This window comes from Onychomys torridus, chromosome 20 (assembly GCF_903995425.1).
Source record: "Onychomys torridus chromosome 20, mOncTor1.1, whole genome shotgun sequence".
Classification (NCBI taxonomy): domain Eukaryota; kingdom Metazoa; phylum Chordata; class Mammalia; order Rodentia; family Cricetidae; genus Onychomys; species Onychomys torridus.
The window spans coordinates 19,226,227-19,248,323 of NC_050462.1; the positions used below are offsets into that span (position 1 = coordinate 19,226,227).

The 22,097-nt window shown below is 45.5% G+C and overlaps 2 protein-coding genes across 4 annotated transcripts in view; both read left to right on the forward strand.

Moving 5' to 3' along the window:
- The first annotated feature begins 11,853 nt into the window (after positions 1 to 11,853).
- Positions 11,854 to 22,097, forward strand: part of Poc1b (POC1 centriolar protein B) — a 108,555-nt gene continuing 98,311 nt past the window's right edge. Inside the window, exons 1-2 of one of the 3 annotated variants that reach the window (XM_036169729.1) lie at positions 11,854 to 11,868; positions 12,827 to 12,911. Coding sequence is in view for 2 of the 3 variants with exons in the window: in XM_036169727.1 (XP_036025620.1) it covers positions 12,185 to 12,199; positions 12,827 to 12,911 (100 nt within the window). In the remaining variant the exon portion in view is untranslated. Of the gene's footprint in view, positions 11,869 to 12,052; positions 12,200 to 12,248; positions 12,690 to 12,826; positions 12,912 to 22,097 lie in introns of those variants that run through there. The other 2 variants (XM_036169727.1, XM_036169728.1) reach the window with 2 other exon arrangements.
- LOC118570956 (polypeptide N-acetylgalactosaminyltransferase 4) lies at positions 13,230 to 18,149 on the forward strand. The gene has a single exon (XM_036169726.1). It carries the CDS (start codon positions 13,486 to 13,488, stop codon positions 15,220 to 15,222), a length of 1,737 nt encoding a protein of 578 aa, XP_036025619.1. The 5' UTR covers positions 13,230 to 13,485; the 3' UTR covers positions 15,223 to 18,149.

Consider the following 22,097-nt stretch of genomic DNA (forward strand, 5'->3'; position numbering starts at 1 on the left):
AAGAGGTGACATCCAGCTGTAGGAAGCAGGCTAGCAGGGTGGGCTTTTGAAGGTTACTTCCTGCTTCACTCTGCTTCCGGTCCATGGTGATACAAACAGCTGCCCTGGGCTAATGTGATGTCCTGTTCAAGTGCCTAAGTCCAAGGAGCTATGGACTGAGGTTCTCTGAAACTGTGAACCAAACCAAACCTTCCTCCATCAAGTGGTTTCTGTCAGGGATGGCAGCCACTGTGATAGAAAAAGAGCTTACTACAGCCCTACAAGCGAGTCCAGCGCATTCTTTGGATGGTGTGCTGCATTCCCCTACAGCTCACTGGCTGCGTATCCATTGGCTTTTTCTTTCTATAGCAAATACACGAAAAAAATCAACTTATACACAAAAGAAGTTTATTTGGCTTATGGTTTTGGAATTCCCAGTGTGTGATCAATTGGCTCTTAAGATTTGGGGCTGTAACATGGCAATATACCATGGTGGGGAACATGTGGTGGAGAACTGCTCACTTTATGAACAGACCAATAGCAAGGAAAAGATGAGGGTCCCACAATGTTATTTGAGGTCACCCGGCACCACTGTGACCCCTAGACCCTCTCTCTTAGAGCAGCGGTTCTCAATGTCCTTAGTGCTGTGACCCTTTAATACAGTTCCTCATGTTTGGTGACCCCCCAACCATAAAATTATTTTCATTGCTATGGCATAACTGTAATTTTGCTACTGTTATGAATTGTAAATGCCTGTGTTTTCCAATGGTCTCAGGCAACCCCTGAGAAAGGTCATTTGACACCCTCCCCAAAGGGTCTCAACCCAAACATTGACAACCACTGTCTTAGAGATCACTCCTTGATCACACCGTGAGCTGCAAACCAAGTCACTGCATTCCAAATCTAATCAGGAACCTAAAATATATTCTGGTAAGAAACACGTAATCATTTTTCCTCATTTTGAAGAAAGTCACATTTTATTTTTTTAATTATTAGAATCAGCAGTTTCTAGTAATTTGCCAAGCTACAAACCCATTTCCATTAGTTTCAGAACATTTCCAGCATCCCAACAGGAAGCCCCCTTCTCATTTGAAGTGTGTATTAGTTAGGGTTCTCTAGAGTAACAGAACTTATAACATTTATCTTCTCTATATATAGAGAAAGAGGATTTATTACAATGAGTTACAGGCTGTGGGTCAGCTAATCCAATAATGGCTGATTAGGTATGAAAGGTCCGAGAATCCAGTAGTTGTTCAGTCCACAAGGCTGGATGTCTCATCTAGTCTTCAGGATACACCCGGATCTCAAAGAAGTAGGCTTTAATGCCAGTGAAGGATTTTCTGGTGAGGCAAAAGCAGGCAAAGAGCAAAGGCTTCCTTCCTCCATGCCCTTATATAGGCTTCCAGCAGATAGCATGGTCCATATTAGAGATATGCCTTCCTACCTCAAAAGATCTGGATTAAAGGTGTGTCTTCCCATCTCAGAGATCCAGAGTAGAAGTTGATCTTCCCAATTCAAAAATCCAGATTAAAAGTGGATCTTCCCATTTCATACTAAGCAAAAATCCCTCGAGTGTGCCCTCCATTTTTGGGTTTTACTCCAGATGTAGTCAAGTTGATAGCCAAGTGTTGTGGAATGTTCTGTATGTCAAATGTGTTGCTCTGATTGGGTAAAATAAAGTGCTGATTGGCCAGTTGCCAGGCAGAAAGGATAGGGTAGGCGGGACAAGGAAGAGGAGAATTCTGGGAAGTAAAGGCTGGGAGAGAGATACTGCCAGCTGCCGCCATGACAAGGAAGATGTAAGGTAATGGTAAGCCACGAGCCACGTGGCAAAGTATAGATGAATATAAATGGGTTAATTTAAGATAGAAGAAGTAGATAACAAGAAGCCTGCCATGGTCATACAGTTTATAAGTAATATAAGTCTCTGTGTGTTTACTTGGTTGGGTCTGAGCGACTGTGGTACTGGCGGGTGAGAGAGATTTGTCCTGACTGTGGGCCAGGCAAGAAAACTCTAACTACAGCCAAGAATAGCCATCAAAAGTATCTCCCTGTTCCTTCCTTCCCTCATCTGGGACAACTACCAATTTGTAGTTCTTCCTATTCTGAACATTTCATAGGGGTTGTCTTAGTTAAGGTTTTATTGCTGCAAAGAGACACCATGACCATGGCAACTTTCATAAAGGAGAACATTTGAGGCTTGGAGGTTTAGTCCATTATCATCATGGTGGCATGCAGGTAGACATGCTGCTAGAGGAGGTGAGAGCTCTACATCTGGTTCTGCAGGCAGCAGGAAGAGACTGAGAGCCACTAGCTTGGCTTAAGCATCTGAGACCTCAAAGCCCACCTCCCAGTGACACAGTTCCTCCAACAAAGCCACACCTACTCCAGCAAGGCCACACCTTATAATAGTGGCACTTCTGGTGACCCTTTGGGGGGGGGCATTTTCTTTCAAATCACCACATGGGGGAAATCATACATTAATGTCATCTTCTAGCATGATATTCTTAAGTTTCCCTCACACTGCAGCATTAACCAGTACTTCATTTCTTTTTATTGCCAGATAGTATTTCCCTGAATGTATGAACCTCATTTTGTTTACTACTGATCAGTTCAAAGACATGTGGTTTGTCCCAACTATTGTGAGCAATGTTGCTATGAACAAGTGTCTGTTTCCAGGTGGACGTGTGTGTCTGATTGTCACAAACAGAAACCTGGAAGTGTGAGTGCTTACTTATATGCTATGAATAGTATTTAAATGTTTGAACACTTTAATAACCAAGGAAGACAGCCTGAGGATTTGCAACTGTTGTAAAAAAAAATTAAACATACTTCCCTGGGACCTAGACATTTCATTCCTAGGTCCAGTTACTGTACCATTTCACACCCAGAAAGGCAGTTCATCAGAACTCATCCACCTTCTTACATCCCCAGCAGCTCTTGTTATCAACTCTTGGTGATTGTAACTCCCCGTGGGTGTGATGCAATATCTTGTCGTGATTTTTATTCTCCCTAGTGGTTAAGATGGGAGCTGTTAAGTATCTTCTTTGGTGAAAACTCCAATATTTCCATTTTTTTTTTCTAAAGCTGGAAGGCACAAGCTTTTGAATAAAAATAGAAGTGTAGAATGAGAGAGGATGAGGAGGCACTACATTTTGAAAAGGTGTATGATTCTGGAGACAAGAGCATCAAAGGCTCCTGGGATAGGAGGCCAAGGCCAATAGGTTGTTCCAAGCAATCTCCTTAGGAGGGACTCTTTAGCACAGACTTGACAGTCACCCCCATTCCACCTTCACCCCCATACCTTCTATATCATCATTTGGAAAGTCCTACTGGTGCTTCAACAATATACCGATGCTTCATCTTAACTAGGATGGGAAGGCAAGCAAGCGTGATTGCCTAGTGGGAAAGGGGAGAGAACTCCTTAAATAGAAACCTAGTGAAACTGCTAAATGCCACACACACACACACACACACACACACACACACACACACACACACACCACAAATTTTTAGAGGATCCGGTAAGATGGCTCAGAGGGTTAAGGCACTTGCTGCCAAGCCTGATAATCAAAGTTTGATCCCTGGAATCCACAAGGGAGAGAACTAATTCTTTTTCTTTTTCTTTCTTTTCTTTTTTTTGGTTTTTTGAGACAGGGTTTTTCTGTGTAGCTTTGCGCCTTTCTTGGATCTCACTCTGTAGACCAGGCTGGCCTTGAACTCACAAAGATCCGCCTGGCTCTGCCTCCCGAGTGCTGGGATTACAGGTGTGCGCCACCACCGCCTGGCATGAGAACTAATTCTTACAAGTTGTTTTAACTTTCACACACCTGCACACAGACAGACAGACAGACAGACACACACACACACACACACACCTGCATACATGAATAAAAAATGTTAAACTGAAAACAGATAAAACTGGTTAAGTAAAATGTGACCCTATTGTTTCTGAGATATTAAAAAACTACAACATCTTTAGTAATGGGGTTTGATATTAAAATGATAAGCCTTATGGAGGAATTACTAATTTATCTGGATAGGTGAGAATCATTTGCAGCGAGGTGTTACCGGTTCAGGACCAAGGACAGCACATCAAGTATTAGGCCTCTAGCTTCATTTCTAGTCACACATGCACAAATATGTCTCTGTTATTATATTCCCTCTTTTCTTTACACTTTTCCAGCAGGGCAGAATCTCTCTTTCCTTTCTTCTCAGCCGTAATGAAGTTCATCACATGAACAACACCTTAATCACGTCTGTCCTTCCAGCACCCCCTTGCTATAACTAACTTTGATTTATTTATTTATATGAAGGAGTGTTTGGGTCTGCATGTATGTCTGTGTACCATGTGTATGTCTGGTGCCTACAAGGGTCAGAAGAAGGCATTGGGTCCCCTGGGACTGGAGTTATAGATGGCTGTAACCACCATGGGAGTGCTGGGAATAGAACCCAGGTCCTCTACAGTGCTTTGAACCACTGAGCCATTTCTCCAGCCCCCTTCCTTTTCTGTGGTAGGAAAAGACATACAACATTTTCAAGCCAATTTGTGATTACATTTCAATGACGTAACAGTACCGTCATACCGCACAAGCCTCGCCATCCATCTATAGGATGGTTTCACATCCACAAAATGAAACTCCATGCCCACTAAACAATGTCCTTCCCACTTCCCCTGCTCCTGGCAAATTCTATTCTATTTTGTTTCTCTTACCCCTACTTTCTGTTTAGCCCACTGGTTTTTCCCAGGAAGAGTCACCTACAGCATAAGCATTCCATCTGGGGATCTGCACTGGTATAAATACAAAACACTGGGAACCTTATTCCAGACCCACTGAAATTTCAGCTGTGGGTAGAACTCTGAAAAATCTATTGCAACCAATTGTTAAGAAGATTCTGATCTGGACATGGTGCCACATGCCTTTAATCCCAGCACTCTGGAGGCAGAGGCAGGCAGGTCTTTGAGTTTGAGGCCAGTCTGGTCTTCAGAGCGAGTTGCAGGACAGTCAAAGCTACAAAAACAAACCCCTGCATAAAAATAAACAAACAAACAAACAAAAAATGAAGGTTCTAAAACCCACTAAGTATTTTTAGCATATTCATTAGTCACCAATTCCAGAGCATCTCACCACCCTTAAATGAAGTAGGACAGTCAAGGCTATAAAAACAAATCCCTGTCTAAACACAAACAAACAAACAAACAAACAAACAAACAATAAATAAATAAATGAAGGGAGAAGGTTCTAAAACCCACTAAGAATTTTATTTTTTGAGCTGAGGATCAAATCCAGGGCCTTGTGCTTGCTAGGCAAGCGCTCTACCACTGAGCTAAATCCCCAACCCCAAGTATTTTTAGCATATTCATTAATCACTAATTGCAGAACATCTCACCACCCTTAAATGAAGTTCTTTTCTCATCAGCCATCATTCTTCAGTGTTTCCATGCTCTAACCCTTGTCAAGCACAACTTTTAGAATGATTATTGAAAAACTCCCTCTCCAATAAAATCTTTCCTAAGAACAGCTCCAAAGACCAGTTGGATGTCTTATGCATAGCTGAAGCTGTAAAGCTACAAAATGGTCACAACAATATGGTTGATACTTGCATCTTTTCAATGATTGCTAGGGACTGTGAATAACTTGACATGATTTAATTTTTTTTTTAAAGGTTTATTTATTTATTATGGATACAATGTTCTGCCTGCGTGTACACCTGAAGAGGGCACCAGATCTCATTATTGATGGTTGTGAGCCACCATGTGGTTGCTGAGAATTGAACTCAGGACCTCTGGAAGAGCAGCCAGTGAATGCTCTTAACCTCTAAGCAATCTCTCCAACCCGACATGATTTAATTTTGTACTGACTGGTTTCCAATTAATCATTTCATGTAACGTATCCTACTTCTTTAAATGATGTTAAGGCCTCTACTGTTTTTCAGGGGCTGAGACGCTGTAGAATAATACCAACATGAAAGCATCTGTCTCACTGGCCCTCCACTACAATGGCGGCTGGTAGACACACAACGTGATACAGATTTAACGCAACAGCATAAACCGTGCCGCGTGAAACTGCACATAACACAGTAAGGGGACACAAAGGAAGTGGGGGAAAGGTTATCATTGTAGGGTGTATGGGCTGGGAGAAGATCACTTCACATAAACACATCTTTCTGGGTCCTGGTGTTGGTCTCCTTGTGTGCAAGTTGGGAGTGGTGGCGGTACGGGCATTTTCAGCTTCAGGAAGTCCCTGGCAAAACCTCCGGAGTCTGAGGGCATAGAGTGGGTTGCACTAGTTACGTACTAGCCCCAGAGTATGTGTGATGAGACAGGAAAAAAACGAGTTGGGTTTGAGGCATTTTTAAAGGTCCATATTTCATTATGCACAGAGTTCCCAAATGGCAATGCAACTTATAGTTGCCCAGGAAGCTTGCTTTGCAGCATGTAAAGTTGTGGGATTCACACCAGACTTTCTACATCAAAACCTCTCATTGGGGGGTGGGGCTTGCGAATCGACTTTTAGCGAGCAGCACTGGTGTAGCTGCTGTCAGTAAATACGGTAGACAGAAAGGGAAAGCCTTGACGTCAGAAAGCACGTCACAGTTACGAAAATACTCCAGGAAACAGAGGATGAAAACCTAATTCCAGAGCATGTCACCACCTCTGTGGCGGGAACCAGAGGGACAGAAAATGGGAAGATAGGAATGCCTAGGAGGATATAATCGGTAAGATTTGGAGACTGGATGATGATTGACACGGATCATCCACAGCCTCCCAAGATGTGTGCAGTGCTTTAATGATTCACATTTAGCTCGTGTTTTCCCTGTCTATACAGTCTCGCACACTCTGGGAGCACTTGTATCATGAAGGCAGTACACTCACTGCCCACAAACTGCTGTTTAATGCAAGTGCCCTACAGTAACATGAACAGTAGGTGGCACTTAGGTGCCTGAATTTCCAAAGCGGAACGCCACTAACCTAGGAATGATCCGCACTAAAAACCACCCTTTATAGGGCTCAAGCAGACACATTTAATACCTAGTCTGAGGGGAGCCTGGGAAATCAGAGCTAACTGAAGGCTGCTTCGCCCTACCTAGTATGCAGTCTCCGATGATGCCTTGTAGGCTTATAAATATTGATCCACCCTGCCTGTGGCTACTTCCATGCCGATGCTATATTTGACATTTTGTGAAGTGCAAAATAATCACTGTGGCAAGTGGGTCACAGACAAACTCCTACAGGTTTGCGAGCAGAAGACACTTCACGGCCTCGGCTGTCTTTCCCAGTGTCTACCAATGAGCTTTTGCTGCTGGCAGAGAGAGTTGGGAGAGGAAAATCCAAACAGGGGAAGGGCTGCAGGAGGGGCGGCTTAGAGCAATAGATGAGGGCTGTTGGATGAATGTAAGCGAGAGTTTGCTTTTTCAATCTTAGCCCAACTTATAAAAACCATGGCTAGTACACAATTTTTAAAAACTGACAGGAGCGGGGAATGCACCTGCCGTGAAAGTTCCTGTGGTGGCCAGAGGACAACCATCAGAGGCTATGTCTTTCCTTCCACTCAGAGTGCCACGCTTGTCAGCAAGCGCCTTTACACTCTGAGCCACCATGCTGGCCTCATAGGACACAACGTTTTGTATATTTACAATATGCATACAACTGTGAGGCTAAGCATAATGGCATATATCCGATAACCCAGCATTCAGGAGACAGAATCGGGAGAATCTTGAGTTTGAGGCCAATGTAGGCTATACAGTGAGACCTCGGCTCAAAACAAAAATAAAAACAAAAATTTGCAGTCATACGAGAGGCATCAGGACTTCGCAGTTTGGATGGCTGAATGCCTAAAAATTTCTAGCTCTCCCATTTCTGAGCAGTGTGCCTTGGGCTAGAAACAATGTCTTTGTACTTCAAATGGAAATATAAGACTCTCTAACGTGATTATGATGGTGGTTAAATGTCAAGATGTGGGCAGGTACTTAGAAGGGCATCTAGCTGTAGGGAGCACATCATAGGATGTGACAATCTTGTGTTGTTTTGTTCCTGGTAATATGGCAAAGGTTTTAAGGTCAACTTTGGGTGATGAAACAATAATTTTTTTTTTCCAAGACAGGGTTTTTCTCTGTAGTTTTGGTGCCTGTCCTAGATCTTACTCTGTAGACCTGGCTGGCATCAAACTCACAGAGATCCACCTGGCTCTGTCTCCCAAGTGCTGGGATTAAAGGCATATGTCACCACCGCCCAGTGAGACAATAATATTCTTATTACATTTTTACCATGTAGGAAAATCATACATGTATACAATAGAACATACCTACCTCCCATTTTTCCCCTACATCCCTCCCAATAGGTCCTTCTCCCAACTTTACATCTTTATTAATAATCCACCAAGTCCAGCGGGAGCTGCCCATATGTGCATGGGTGTGGGACCATCGACTGGAAGATGGGAATCTAACTAGTGGCCACACTCTCAAAGAAGAATGATCTTCCCTTTTATCTACCAATTGCCTATAGCTCCTCAGTTTGGGGGTGGGGTCTACAGAGCACCACCCACATCTACGCTAGAATTCAGACCAGCTTGATTCTGCAAAGGTAACCGCAGCTGCTATGCATGTTCAATAGCCTTGTCATGGCCAGAAGACTGCATGTCAAAGTACTCCTCCTCCTTAGCCTCTGGCTCCTCTTTTGCAATGTTCCTGAATGCTTGGGATTGGGATGGGGTCCTGTTTAGGAATAAGCACTCATAGACACTTATTCTCATCACTTTGACCAGTTATGGGTCTCTGTGTTAACTACTGTCAACTGCAAAAAGCATCTTCTCTAACTGTAAATGGTCGTTTCCTATCCTGACCTCCCGGTCCAAAATAACCGACCCAGAAGCTTATATTAGTTACAAATACTTGGCCAATAGCTCAGGCTTATTACTAACTAGCTCTTACATTTTAAGTTAACCCATATTTCTATTTATGCTTTGCCATATGACGGTACTTTTATTAGCATGACACATTCATCTCCTGCTCCCTGTGCACCTGGCTGGTGACTCCTGACTTCACCCTTCTCCTTCCCATCATCCTTAGTTTGGTTGCCCCACCTATACTGCCTGCCTGGCTACTAGCCAATCGGCGTTTTCCGTTTTATTAAAACAATTCAAGTGACAAATCCTCGCAGTGTACAAGAGGATTATTCCACAGCATCTAACCAATGTTGAGAGTAGCCCAGGCTTATTGGTATAAACATAAATGCTTAGAAGGCAATTTGACAGCATGAACATTTAGTAAAGTAACTGAAACAGGCTATACCCTAGGGCTTTTCTCTTTTATCTATTTAGAGCATGTCTTGTCTTTTAATGAACTAAAAAACAGTCCACTTTTGTCTGCCTCTGACAGTTATAGTTGTCTATTATGGCAATAGATGACTGATAATAAGGGAATTCAACAAGTATCTGTGGAATACCTACCACAGAACTTGCTTTGCCTCCTGGCTTTCTTGATTATCTTTTAAAAAAACATTCATTTGGGATAAACTGAAGATTTCAAAAACAGTACTCAGACAATCAGAACAAATTTTATACTTGTATTCTCTTTTCTTTTGAGTTAATCTCTCCAATCTTCTTCCTTTTAATCTGATGTGCCCCAAATTTGACATAGCTATGCGAGTTCCTGAAGCCTTAATTTCTCCCATTTCTGACATTATTTCACTATGATCAAATATACCAGAAATAAGCATCTACTTATTCTGCTATCTAATCAAATTTAATCACACAACATGATTTTATTTATGTCTGGCTTATTCACTTGCTTGCATTTAGAAGCATGTATCAAATTTCATTTGTTTTTATGGCCAAATAATATTCCTTTTATGTATAAATATTTACCTATTAATCTGTTGGATACTTAGTTGTTTCTAGTTTGAGGCTACTTTGTATAATTCTGCTATTAATGCTGGTGAATATAGATGTTTGGTCCATGCTTTGCTGGATCATAAGTAAATTGTTTGTTTAATTTCTGAGTAATTGCCAGACTATTTTTCACAATGCTATGCACCACTTTTACATTTTCATCAGCATCCAACATTAAACATTTTAAAAAGGTGAACCATAGAATGGCAAAGTAACAGGTTGCCAGTACCAGTTCTCATACAATTCTTCTCTCTCTCTCTCTCTCTCTCTCTCTCTCTCTCTCTCTCTCTCCCTCTCCCTCTCCCCTCTCTCCTCTCTCCCTCCCTCCTCCTCTGTTGCACACATGGGGTAGGGTAGGGGCTGATTCTGTGTGTTTAAGTGTTGAGGATCAAATCCACGTTCTTCTGCCTGTCAGCCAGATGAACTGCACCACTGCTTTCCATCACAGTGAAACTCCAAACACATCATTTCCTCTATTAGAGCAACATTTGTCGCGTACACAGTCAAGACGCCCATAGCAATCACCCAAGGAGTTTGTTATATAGGTAGGGATCTAGGTCCTGCCCCATAAACGTTGGATCAGTATCTCTGGCAACAGATCTCCTCACCCCAACCAGCATTAATACACTAAAATATGAGACTCCTGGAGTTAGAGTACTGAGGCCTCCTTGTTGTTTGCTTTTAGTATTGGTTAATAGAGTCAATGTGTCCCAGGTTGGCACAAAACTCACAATGTAGCCAAGGATGACCCTGGACTTCTGATCTTCCTGCCTCTAACTCACCAATGCCTGGTTGGGTTGGTGTGGTGCTGTGGGTAGATGCAAGAGACACAAGAGATTAGTTCATGCTAGGCAAGCACTCTCCAATTGAGCTACAGCCCAACCCAAGAATGGCAAGTTCTTGAGGGCAGGGAAAATATTGGCGTCCCCCCACCCATTTTTTTTTTTTTTTTTTTTAGCCCTTGGGGTCAAACATAAAAAGGACATTTAACAACCACCCACCAGCATGTCAAACTAATATTGTATTCCAGTCATTCTGAACCTACTTAATTGCTACATAGTGGTTAAGACTAAATGTAATCACAATACAGCCTGTTGGAGAACCTGTAATTAAGGCATCTTTCATTTACATGGAACATGTTTCTTACCAGTTATCATGACATTTTGTTGCCAAGAATTTTTGTGTAGTAGGTAGCCATCCCAGCCTTGGCCTGGAAGTTCCAACCCCCATTGAGGCTTCGGTAATGGTCACGCCCACAAGGCGGGCTGAGGGAGGAAGCTGAAGACCCAGGATCCAGAGGAGAGGGTTCTCTTCGTTCCAGGACCCTGGACGCTGGAGGTAGACTGAGCTGAGTTCTCCAGAGAACACCACGGGAAGGCGCCATACCTTTCCCAGACCCTGCAACCTATCCCTTCATTTGTAAGTTACCCCACAAAATAAACCTCCCTTTTAACTACGTGGAGTGGCCTTAATAATTTCACCAATATTTTTGTTTCATATATAATTTTCAGATGAGTCCTTTATGCTTCAGGGCAGGGTTTGTTATCGGTTGGTGGCAAGGGCTTTGAAGAACCATCTAGATGTGGCCTCTCTTTTATAAAGTGCCATTGACAACATTTTGTAGCTTTACCTCACATATGTCTGAGTTTCACAAAGCATATGCAAATATTCAGATGAGAACAGAACATACAGCAAATAACGGGGTGAACATTTAAATACAATGTTCATCCATCATGTGCTGCCAGCATTTGTATCTACACCACCAGCAAAAACTGTCACTAAAAAAACCCAAGTCTTCCGCCAGGAACTTAAGCTCCTCTGAATTCACGGTTGCATGTAAACTAGCCTGCCTGAACATCAAAGTTCCCTCTCTGGTGTCACGGGATCAGCTGGCGCGCTTTGGGGCCCGGTCTCTTTAAGGTGTAATAGAGCTCTGATCGCATCGATCACAGGCTCACCTCCGCCTCGCCCGCCCCCGCTGGATCCCATTTCTCCCCAGGTTTACTCCCCGCTTCCCGGCAGCAACCCCCGGGGGTCCGCTACCTCGGATGCACTCGGGCTTGGCTGTGTGCGGGCGCCGGAGCCCCGCGGCGCGCTCCCGCCGGGCCATCAGCCATCTGCAAACGCGGGCGGGCGGGCGGCGTCTCGGGGCTCGTCTGGCCATGCCTGGAGCGCGGGCTTTGATTGGCCCGCCGTTGTTGTAGTGACCGGGAGGCGCCGGCGCTCGGGGCTGACGGTTCCGGGCGCCGTACGGTCCCCCCTCGTCCCCGCCCCTCCCTGGCTCCTGCCGGCCCCCGGAGCTGCCCGCTCCCCGCATGGCCTCCGCCCCGGTAAGGTCCCCGCCGCTGTCCGAGCCGATCTCACGGCGGCGGGGCTAGGTAGGGGACCACAACGGGTGTGGGCAGCCCCGGCCCGGGAGCTCGGCCGAACGAACGTTCGCTGGGCGCCTTTGCCTGGCAGCGGGAGCGCCGTGCGCAGGCGGGGTGGTGAGCTCTGCTCCGGGGATCCCGGGGATCCCGGGGATCCCGGCTCTCGGACGCTCCCCCGCGCCTCCCCGGCCGGCTTCCGCGCCACGCCTGCGTCAGAATCACCTGGGAGGTTTAAAGGGCGCGGGTGCCCGCGGCGTGCACCGGCGGCTCCCCGGCGCGGTGGGCGGGCCGGGGCGGCTCCCCAGGCTGCGAGCCTGGGGCTAGGGCGTGGCGTGGCGGAGGCGGGGGGGCTCCTCCGGTTGGAAGGGGATGACAGGGGCAGTTCCTGAGCCTGTCCCCCCGGAGGTGATGCCCTCGCCACCCTCGCTGCCCACCGATGAGCCAGCCGGAGGTCTTTCTCTTCGGTCTCCGGGACGAGAGGGCTGGGGCGGGGGGGGGGGGGGGGCGGTGACCAGCAACGTTGACCTCTGATTCCCGAGAGTTCCGAATTCTGCACCTGCTTTCAGACTTGACAACTTTCCATCCTAGGAGGACCCGGTTCTGGAACGTTATTTTAAAGGTCACAAAGCTGCGATCACCTCCGTGAGCTTCAGCCCCAACTGCAAACAACTTGGTAAGTTTTTTTTTTTTCTTTGTTGTTGTTGTTGTTCTGGTTTTTTGTCTCGTTTAGTTCTTTTCTTTTTGTGTGACGCTAACCAAAGCTCACTTGGTTGAAAAACCTTTCTTCCCTTCTCCTTCGTCCCTGTCCGAGGGAGCCAGGCGCGATGGGGCACACCGGGCCACTCTAGGTCCCTCTCTGCTCAGTACCGACGTCGCCGGTCTGGGCCTGACAGACAACTTTCGTGAACTAACCACCAGGAGGAGTGAGTGGGAAGGGGAGGGGTTTGTGATCGGGCCCCGGGGAGGGTGGAGTATTGGCCGGAGAGTTTGTGAAAAGTTCTGAGGCGAGCAGGAGGAAGTGGGGACCGAGCAGTTGAGCTGCACCGGAGGCCGAGGAGCGAGGGGGTCTCCAGTGATCCCTGGGGAAACTCCGGTGTCCGGGAAGGAGCCGAGCGCCTACATGAAAGGAGGGACCTGGTGGGAAGTTCGCCCCTACCTGAGCCGGGAACTCCAGCTGCAGGCTCCGCCGCACTTCCCCCGCGTGCTGGCTGGCTGGCCGTGTCTACGCACGACCCGCCGCGATCCGGATGGCCGTGAGGTGGACCTGGGCAGGCAAGAGCTGCCTGCTGCTGGCGCTTTTAACACTGGCTTACATCCTGGTGGAGCTCTCAGTCTCCACTTTGTATGCCTCCCCAGGAGCCGGCCAGGCCAGGGAGCTGGGTCCAAGGCGGCTCTCAGACCTTGGGACGAGGGAGGAGGATTTGTCTCAGCCTCTTTATCTAAAGCCCCCTGCAGATTCCCATGCTCTTGGGGAATGGGGGAGAGCAAGCAAACTCCAGCTCAACGAGGGTGAGCTGAAGCAGCAAGAAGAACTCGTGGAGAGATATGCCATCAATATTTACGTCAGTGACAAGATCTCCCTGCACCGCCACATAGAGGATAAAAGAATGCCTGAGTGTAAAGCCAAGAAGTTCCACTACAGGTCGCTTCCCACCACCTCCGTTATCATCGCCTTCTATAATGAAGCCTGGTCCACTCTGCTTCGAACCATTCACAGTGTTTTAGAAACTTCTCCCGCGGTGCTTTTGAAGGAGATCATCTTGGTCGATGACTTGAGTGACAGAGTTTATTTGAAGGGACAGCTTGAAACGTACATCAGCAATCTCGAGAGAGTTCGCTTGATTAGAACCAATAAGAGAGAGGGGTTGGTCCGAGCCCGCCTCATTGGGGCCACTTTCGCCACCGGGGATGTCCTCACGTTCCTGGACTGCCACTGTGAGTGTAACACTGGTTGGTTGGAACCCCTTTTAGAAAGGATTAGTACAGATGAAACGGCAATTGTATGCCCTGTTATTGATACAATCGATTGGAATACTTTCGAATTCTACATGCAGACTGGGGAGCCCATGATTGGTGGGTTTGACTGGCGTTTAACATTCCAGTGGCATTCTGTCCCCAAACATGAAAGGGATAGGCGGACATCAAGAATTGACCCCATCCGCTCACCCACCATGGCAGGGGGACTGTTTGCTGTCAGCAAGAAGTATTTTCAGTACCTGGGAACGTATGACACTGGGATGGAAGTATGGGGAGGCGAAAACCTTGAGCTGTCTTTCAGGGTTTGGCAGTGTGGTGGCAAACTGGAGATCCACCCATGTTCTCACGTGGGCCATGTGTTCCCCAAGCGGGCGCCATATGCGCGCCCCAATTTCCTACAGAATACTGCCAGGGCAGCCGAAGTCTGGATGGATGAATACAAAGAACACTTCTATAACCGGAACCCTCCAGCTCGGAAAGAGGCCTACGGTGATATTTCTGAAAGAAAGTTACTGAGGGAGCGGCTGAAATGCAAGAGCTTCGACTGGTATTTGAAAAACGTGTTTTCTAACTTACACGTCCCTGAGGATAGACCTGGCTGGCACGGAGCTATTCGCAGTATGGGCATCTCTTCGGAGTGCTTAGATTATAATGCGCCTGACAACAACCCCACAGGCGCTAACCTTTCCTTGTTTGGCTGCCACGGTCAAGGAGGCAATCAATTCTTTGAGTACACTTCCAACAAAGAAATCAGATTTAATTCTGTGACCGAATTATGTGCAGAGGTCCCTGAACAAAAGAATCATGTAGGGATGCAGAACTGTCCCAAAGATGGTCTCCCGACTCCAGTAAACATCATCTGGCATTTTAAGGAAGACGGAACTATTTTTCACCCTCACACAGGACTGTGTCTTAGTGCTTTCCGGACGGCTGAAGGCCGACCTAGTGTACAGATGAAAACATGTGATGCCCTTGATAAAAATCAGCTCTGGAGTTTTGAGAGATAGATAAGCAGGACAGCATCTCTTTTGGGGAGCTGACAGTAGCTTCTGGAAAGTCCAAGTGCCCAGTGATGATTGTGTTTTTCCCAGAAGTCACCCAGCAGCTGGCCGAGAGAACACTGGAAAGCCACGGTTCATCTGGGGATATCACTCTGAAGCGGGAGCACAGGGCAACGCTGCTCCATATCTCAAAGTGCCTTCTTTCTTCGTGGGTTGTTTTATTTAAAAGCTTTGTCCATGTGGTCCCCTACTTCTCTTTAAAGAAGCTGCTGTGAATTAAGATGCACAAAACCCTTAAGTGTGGGCTGTGGGTGTAGCTCAGCAGCATAGGCAAGACCCTGTGTCTGATCCATAGCACCATGACATACACACTTAAGTTCAAGACTTAATATTAAAGAATGTAAAAGTCCAAGCAAAATGGGGTATGATCATGCTGATTGGTAAATTCACTGCATGTCCTTTTTTTTTTAATCAAAACTTGTGAATGTGTAGCTAGAGCTATTACTATTTTGACTTTGTAGGATTTGAATTTCTTTGAGGCAGCACATTAAATTTGAGGTTTTTAAAAACTAATTTGTCTATGATCAAGTAGAAGTTGGGTGAATTTGATCTTGAGGAAAAGGCCTGGTGTCAATATATGTTTCATTGGCAGAGGGTGTTAGTCTGCATGCAAGTTTGGAATGCAAGTCTGCTCAGAAACCTTGACTCAGGCCGAAATGAAATGGTGAGACATTGATAGTCCGTTCTTTGCACACGTGAGCTATTGGACTGAACTGACCTATATAGATATCGATACCTCACATCACTCTGACTCTGTAAGCTGTCCTCTTGGGGAACTTGTTTGTGAGTATAGGGCATTTTCTGACCGCACTTCCTTAAGTTTTGAATGTACTGGGACGGGACTCAGAATACTGGGCCTCCCTTTGTTAATGCCTAATCATTTTGAGTTAACACCATTGAGACCTCTGAAGCTAACCCCTATGTGTTTACTGAAATGTGTGAAACTGAAAGTGGACCCAGCTCTGTAATTAGTGTTCAACTCCCCATGAGTTCTTGCCCACCTGGAAATTTGGATGATGTAGCTTAAGATTGCTAAGCGGGGGGAAAAGACTGTCCTGGCAGTTGTTGATTGCTGCCTTCAAGCCCATTGCCAACACCTGGCAGCCTGGCAGCTCTCACTAATGGTGAACTAATGGCTCAGTGGAAGGATGACCTCGGTTGAGTCCGTTATCTTGCTTGGGCCTCAGTTTCCTCGTGACTAGCTGGATTGGTTCTTGAGGATCCCTCTCAATCTGAAAGATCAGTTGTACATCCTCCTGTCCCCAACTCACCCATTGTGACTTCTAGGAACACTTTTGTGTCCTTACTTTGAACATAGGTAGTGCTGAGCAGCTGAGCAATGTTCAGTGTTGAAGATGGAGAAGCCAGTTTGAAACTTCCATGAGCTGAGCCCACCTGAGGTGGTGTGTTTCTCCATGGATGTTATTATAGTCAGTTGTATAGTCATTTTATTTTGACAGTTGATTGTGTCTTTTAAAAGTTTTAAACTTTCAAAGTAACTCTTTGACGAAGAGTATAACTATTTCCCAAACTAAATTATTTCAGAAGTAAATACGTTTTAAGACATTTACTGGTTCCCTACTAAAGTTTTACCCAGAAATCACAGGGTAAATTTGGGAGTGAGTCTCAGCTCCTTGACTGTGGTATGAAAAATGTATTGCTCCATAGAGAACCAGTCCTCAGGAATTCACAAGAAAATGGTTTTCACTGTTCACTTTGACAGCTTGGATGGAGAGAGGAAACTTTGTAAACCCTGGATTGAAAGTAACTTTTTTAAGGTGACCATTTCAAAACATTAAAGCTTGTGTGTACCTGTGACTGTTTCGCTCTCGTTGACTCTTAGAATGAAAATCTGGTACTGCTTTCCATAAGTTATCCGGCAACCTCAAAGTCTGTCGAAGATTTGTCTAGATTCTGTGAGCAGTGCTTGACCCTGGGTTTTATTAAAGGAAAATATATAAAAGTATCCATTCAGAAGGAAGTTCGCCTAAATGCACTCTTGCCTTGCCCATGTCCTCTTGAGAACAATTTTTTTTTCGCTTTTATGCAGAATTTTTCTTTTTGTTCTTGTTAGCCTTCTATCATATGAGAGAATGAAAATGGATTTAATCTGGAAGTGACTATTGAAATTACTTTTATTTAGTACCTTGATACCCCTATCAAAAAGGGAAAAGCCTTCAAGACTAGAGTGTTTAATTCTGTGTGTTTACTTTTTTCTCTGTATTGGTAGTTATGACTTTTTAGGCTGGTGGCTTATTTATATCCATAATTCATAACAAAGGAAACTAGGGTTATGTTTTTATATGTGGGCGTGTTCCAATTTCATTACAAAAGCACACCATAATGAAACATGCAAAATATTCTTTCACTTCTTATTTCCAATTTATTGTTACCTGCCCAAGTTCTCTATTTTGCTGTAGATAGTTGGGGGTTGATCTTTTAAGCGAATTTACATGCTTAAATTAAATGTTATGAAAGTATTTGATACACAAGGAGTTTCCATTTTGTCATCTACTGGCCAGTCCTGTGAATAGATTATCTACTTAAGCAGCTTAGTGGTTGTTTTCTTATTAAAAAATAATATGGTCATTAGAAGGCTTTCTGTAACTTTAAATACCTTGTTTGTAAGGGAAAGCGTGTTGACTCAGCCAAGAGGCTCTTGTGTGTACGTTGATGTTAGCAGACGAAAATATTCTAGGCAAAAGTTGTTTAAGTTTTATACTCTTAGTTGTTTCAGTGACTTGGTTTTAATGAGTAAAATTTAGATTTGACTTGTCTTTTTGAATTACTACTTTAATAATATTTTCCAGTGAGCACAAAGCTGAGGTTCAGATAGATTTATGTCTTTTGAGCAGTGACTCTTTTCTTTTTTTTTTTGGTGGTATTTGTAATGATGATTAAGACATGCAATAAAATGTATGCGTAATTATTTTTGCAAATGGATTCCGATGATTTTAGTCCATAGAATTACTTTCCTTACTTGAAAGTTCAGATAGGGTATTTAGAAAGTCAGGTTTCCTGCTTGACTATGTAAGATGTGTTAACCAGAAAGGATTCAGAAGTGGTGTCAGCACTATTGTGCATTAACTGCATAAGAACAAACTGGAAAAGATAAGGTTCCCTGGGACCCAGCCTGTCTACTGTACAAGGACACAAGCGGTTTCCTCCTTTGAAAATCTTGAGCTGAAAAGAAAACGCTTGTCTCCTAAACTGCAGCCTCACACTCTTCCATGTCCATAAGTGCTGTTCCTTTCCACCAGAAGCATGAGTAATTTTTTTTTCCTTTTGAGACAGGGTTCCAGGAATCCCAGACTCTCCTCAGACTTGCTGTGTAGCCAAGGATAACCTTAAACTTCTGATCCTCCTGCCTTGCCTCTTTCTGGTGAGCTGTGTTGCCCTGAAAGTGTTTATTCTGAGTACCCTGCTCTTATCAGAGGTATTGGCCACATTTAAGGGATACAGCAAGCATTTTTTCTTTGTTTTGTTTTTTTGTTTTTCAAGACAGGGTTTCCCTGTAACAGTCCTGGCTGTCTTGGCACTCACTGTATAGACCAGGCTGGCCTCGAACTCATAGAGACACCTGCCTCCGACTTCTCTGAGGGCTGGGATTAAAGGCGTACATACGCCACCCCACTGCCACTCCCCCACCCCACCCGTGGCTCGTTTTGCTTTTACATAAAAAAAAGTTCCTATAAATGCTACTGCTTGCTCCCTAAGCAACTCTTTGTAAATCATGTCATGTCTCTGTGTTTCAGTTTTATGAATGTAAAAACAACTGGACAAACTATGTGTTGTATATTTGTGGTTACCAGGGCTCTGGAGAGGGAGGAGTAGAGAATGGTTGTTCTTGGAGGGAAGAGTAATGTGATGAGAATATTCTGGAATGAGTGACAGTAATTCCACTTGGTGAGAAACACTGAATCCTGTAGCAAAGGGTGGGGATTGTGGTATGCGAATTATATTTCAATTGAAAAATTACTTGTGGAGAAGAAGAGAGGCTGGAAAACTCCAGGCATCCCAAGGAAGAGATTTTTGGTAGTACATACGTTAATCCTCCAGCTCAGTATTAGGTCGAAGGTGAAAGTTAGGCTTTATCAGTTTCTCCTAGCAATTCTGAGAAACTGTAGGCCATCTCGTGGCTAGGAGGTGGCGAGTACAAAATGGGGAATGAATACCTTCCTCATCCAGCTGTGCCCGTGGCCAAATGGATGGCCATTATAATTTGCTAGTAATCATCAGATATGCTTTTTTCTGTTTGCTCAGTTTTATGGCTTGCCCGGGCTAGGCAGGGCACACTGTAAGTCTTCAGTGGGTGAGAGGTGTTCTGTGCTGTCTGCTCCGAATTCTAAGCCCTTTGTTTGCAGTTCTCCAGCCCGTTCAAAAGGGGGAAGGGAGGGAGTGTTGACTCAGTACTCCTTTAGTTCATGCTATCCTGCGCTCTAATATACATGCACGGGAACAAAGCTGACGCGTTTCCTAAAATGATATAAAGGTTCATAGTCCAGTGGGCAAGACAAATAGGCACGAGGAAACCCACAGATCCTGTGTAACTAACTCACTCCGCTGGATAGAACAAGGGAACAGTCAGAGCTGGGGAAAAGCAACCGCGTGTTTGGGGGTGACAGTCAAAATGGAGTGAGGGGTAAAGGAATAATTGTGCACAGAATATTTAACTGAAGCCCTGTCAGCTAGGTAGACAGCAGAGAAGGAGCGTGTAGGAAAAGGCCAAGGGTGGGAATGACCTTGTCTTAGAGAAGCAGGAAAGTGCCGGAAGGGTAGAGTCTGGGACTCAGGGAGACAGGGAGAGGTGAGCCTGAGGATGGGCAGCCAGAGCTTAGATGGGTCTTGGACTGTATAGCCAGGCAGATGGCGGCTGGTGGGCCTACAGGAGATTTGCCTGTTTTCAGTCCCTGGAACCTATGATGTGTCTTTATTTGGGCAAAAAGATTTTTATGATCATAATTTATGAATGATCTTGCGGTGAGATCATCCGAGTGGTAAATTCTGTGACAAACGCCCTTTGAAGAAAAAACACACCGTAGCCCATGCCTGTCCTGAAGCCCTGGGAAGGCAGAGGAAGGGACCTACTGTGTGAGTGAGGCTGGCCTGGGATACAGAGGGAGGCAGGCACAAATGGAAAACACAGAGCAGTCAGCAGGCCAGGAAGCCCGAGCATTAGCAAAGCTGAGGCAGGATTACTGTGAGTATTAGATTAGCCTGGGCTACAGAGAGTGACCCAGTCCCTCAAACCAAACAAACCAGTAGAAAACAGATAAAGGGGCAGCCATAGGAAGCCAGAGGCCAGATGGCAGACGGCAGTGAGGACGGGCACCCAGGGAAAGGGAATGGACCTCCCAGGGCCTCTGGAGGGACTGTTTTTCTGGCAGCACCTTGACCTCTGGCCTCCAGACCTGTGACAATAAACCTGTGTTGTTTTAACTTTCTAAGTTGACAGTGATGTGTTACAGCAGCCACAGGAAACAGAAGCGTATTCAGGGACCCAGTCTAGGGGTTTAGGATCTGATTTATGCTTTGACCTTATCATCGTGGCTACTGTGTGGAACCGAAACAAAACAGATTAGTAAAGAATCCCCCAAGAGCTGTTACAGAAGTTCCATCAGAAAAGCGTTGGTGCGTGTGAGGGCGGCGATCCTCAAGCCAGGGTGAGGGTTTGCTAGGAGACGTTAGGGAGGGTAAGAGATACAGGACATTTAAGGTCACGGGAAGGGATCTGGTCACGGGGAAGAGGCCGAAGAAGAATGAGCAAATGGCCTGTGCCTGAGCCCATCCTAGCTCTGAGCTTTAGATCCGAAGAGATAGGCTGAGGATCGGAAAGGCTGGACGAGTGCCATTGTATAGGATAACAGAAGGCCAGCTCTGTGGTGGAATAAAATGCTGAGGGAGGAGTCAGCGGGGCGAACAGGTGGTGACAGAGAGTGAGAAAGGGGGCCTTTCCAGACTGTCTCCACGCCTCTCCAGCAGCTCCATTTGTGGTCAGAAGCAGACCCTGATCATCTGCCTCCTAAATCCACGTTCTAAACCTACCGTGAGGTTTTTCCGTCCTGTGGCTTTCTCAGTTGTAGTTAGAGTTTTCCTGCCTGGCCCAGTCAGGACAAATCTCTCTTACCCGCCAGTCCCACAGTCGCTCAGACCCAACCAAGAAAGCACACAGAAACTTATATTGCTTACAAACTGTATGGCCGTTTTCTATCTTAAATTAACCCATTTCTGTTGGTCTATACTTTGCCACATGGCGTGTGGCTTACCAGTGTCTACATGTTGCTTTTCATGGCGGTGGCTGGCGGTGTCTCCTCTCTGCCTTCCTGTTCCCAGAATTCTCTTTTCTCTTGTCCCGCCTATACTTCCTGCCTGGCCACTGGCCAATCAGAACTTTATTTACACAGAGCGATATCCACAGCACTCGGTAGCTTCAGCTCGAGACTCCTCTGCCTGCCCATGTTCTTCACCGAGGCCCCTCACAAACGCATCCCACTGTGCAGCCTACAACACACCATTCCCACATCCATCCCTTTACACACTCCAGGCAAAAATCCAGTCCGTCTGGAATGTCTGAGATAGTATTTGAGCCAGTGGCAATTCCTAGACCCACTCCCACACTATAAACCCGAGACCACCCATTTCACACACGCCTTCACTGCCCAGCAAGCGGCAGGCAGTTGTTAGTTAGCCACCCCCTCAACACGCTGGCAGTGATTTTTAAAATGTACTTAAAGGATTGGATCCAGAGGGTGCTGAGAGGGGGAAGAAGAACTGGAGGGAATAGCAAGAGGGGGAAGTAATAGGATATGTCGTATGAGAAA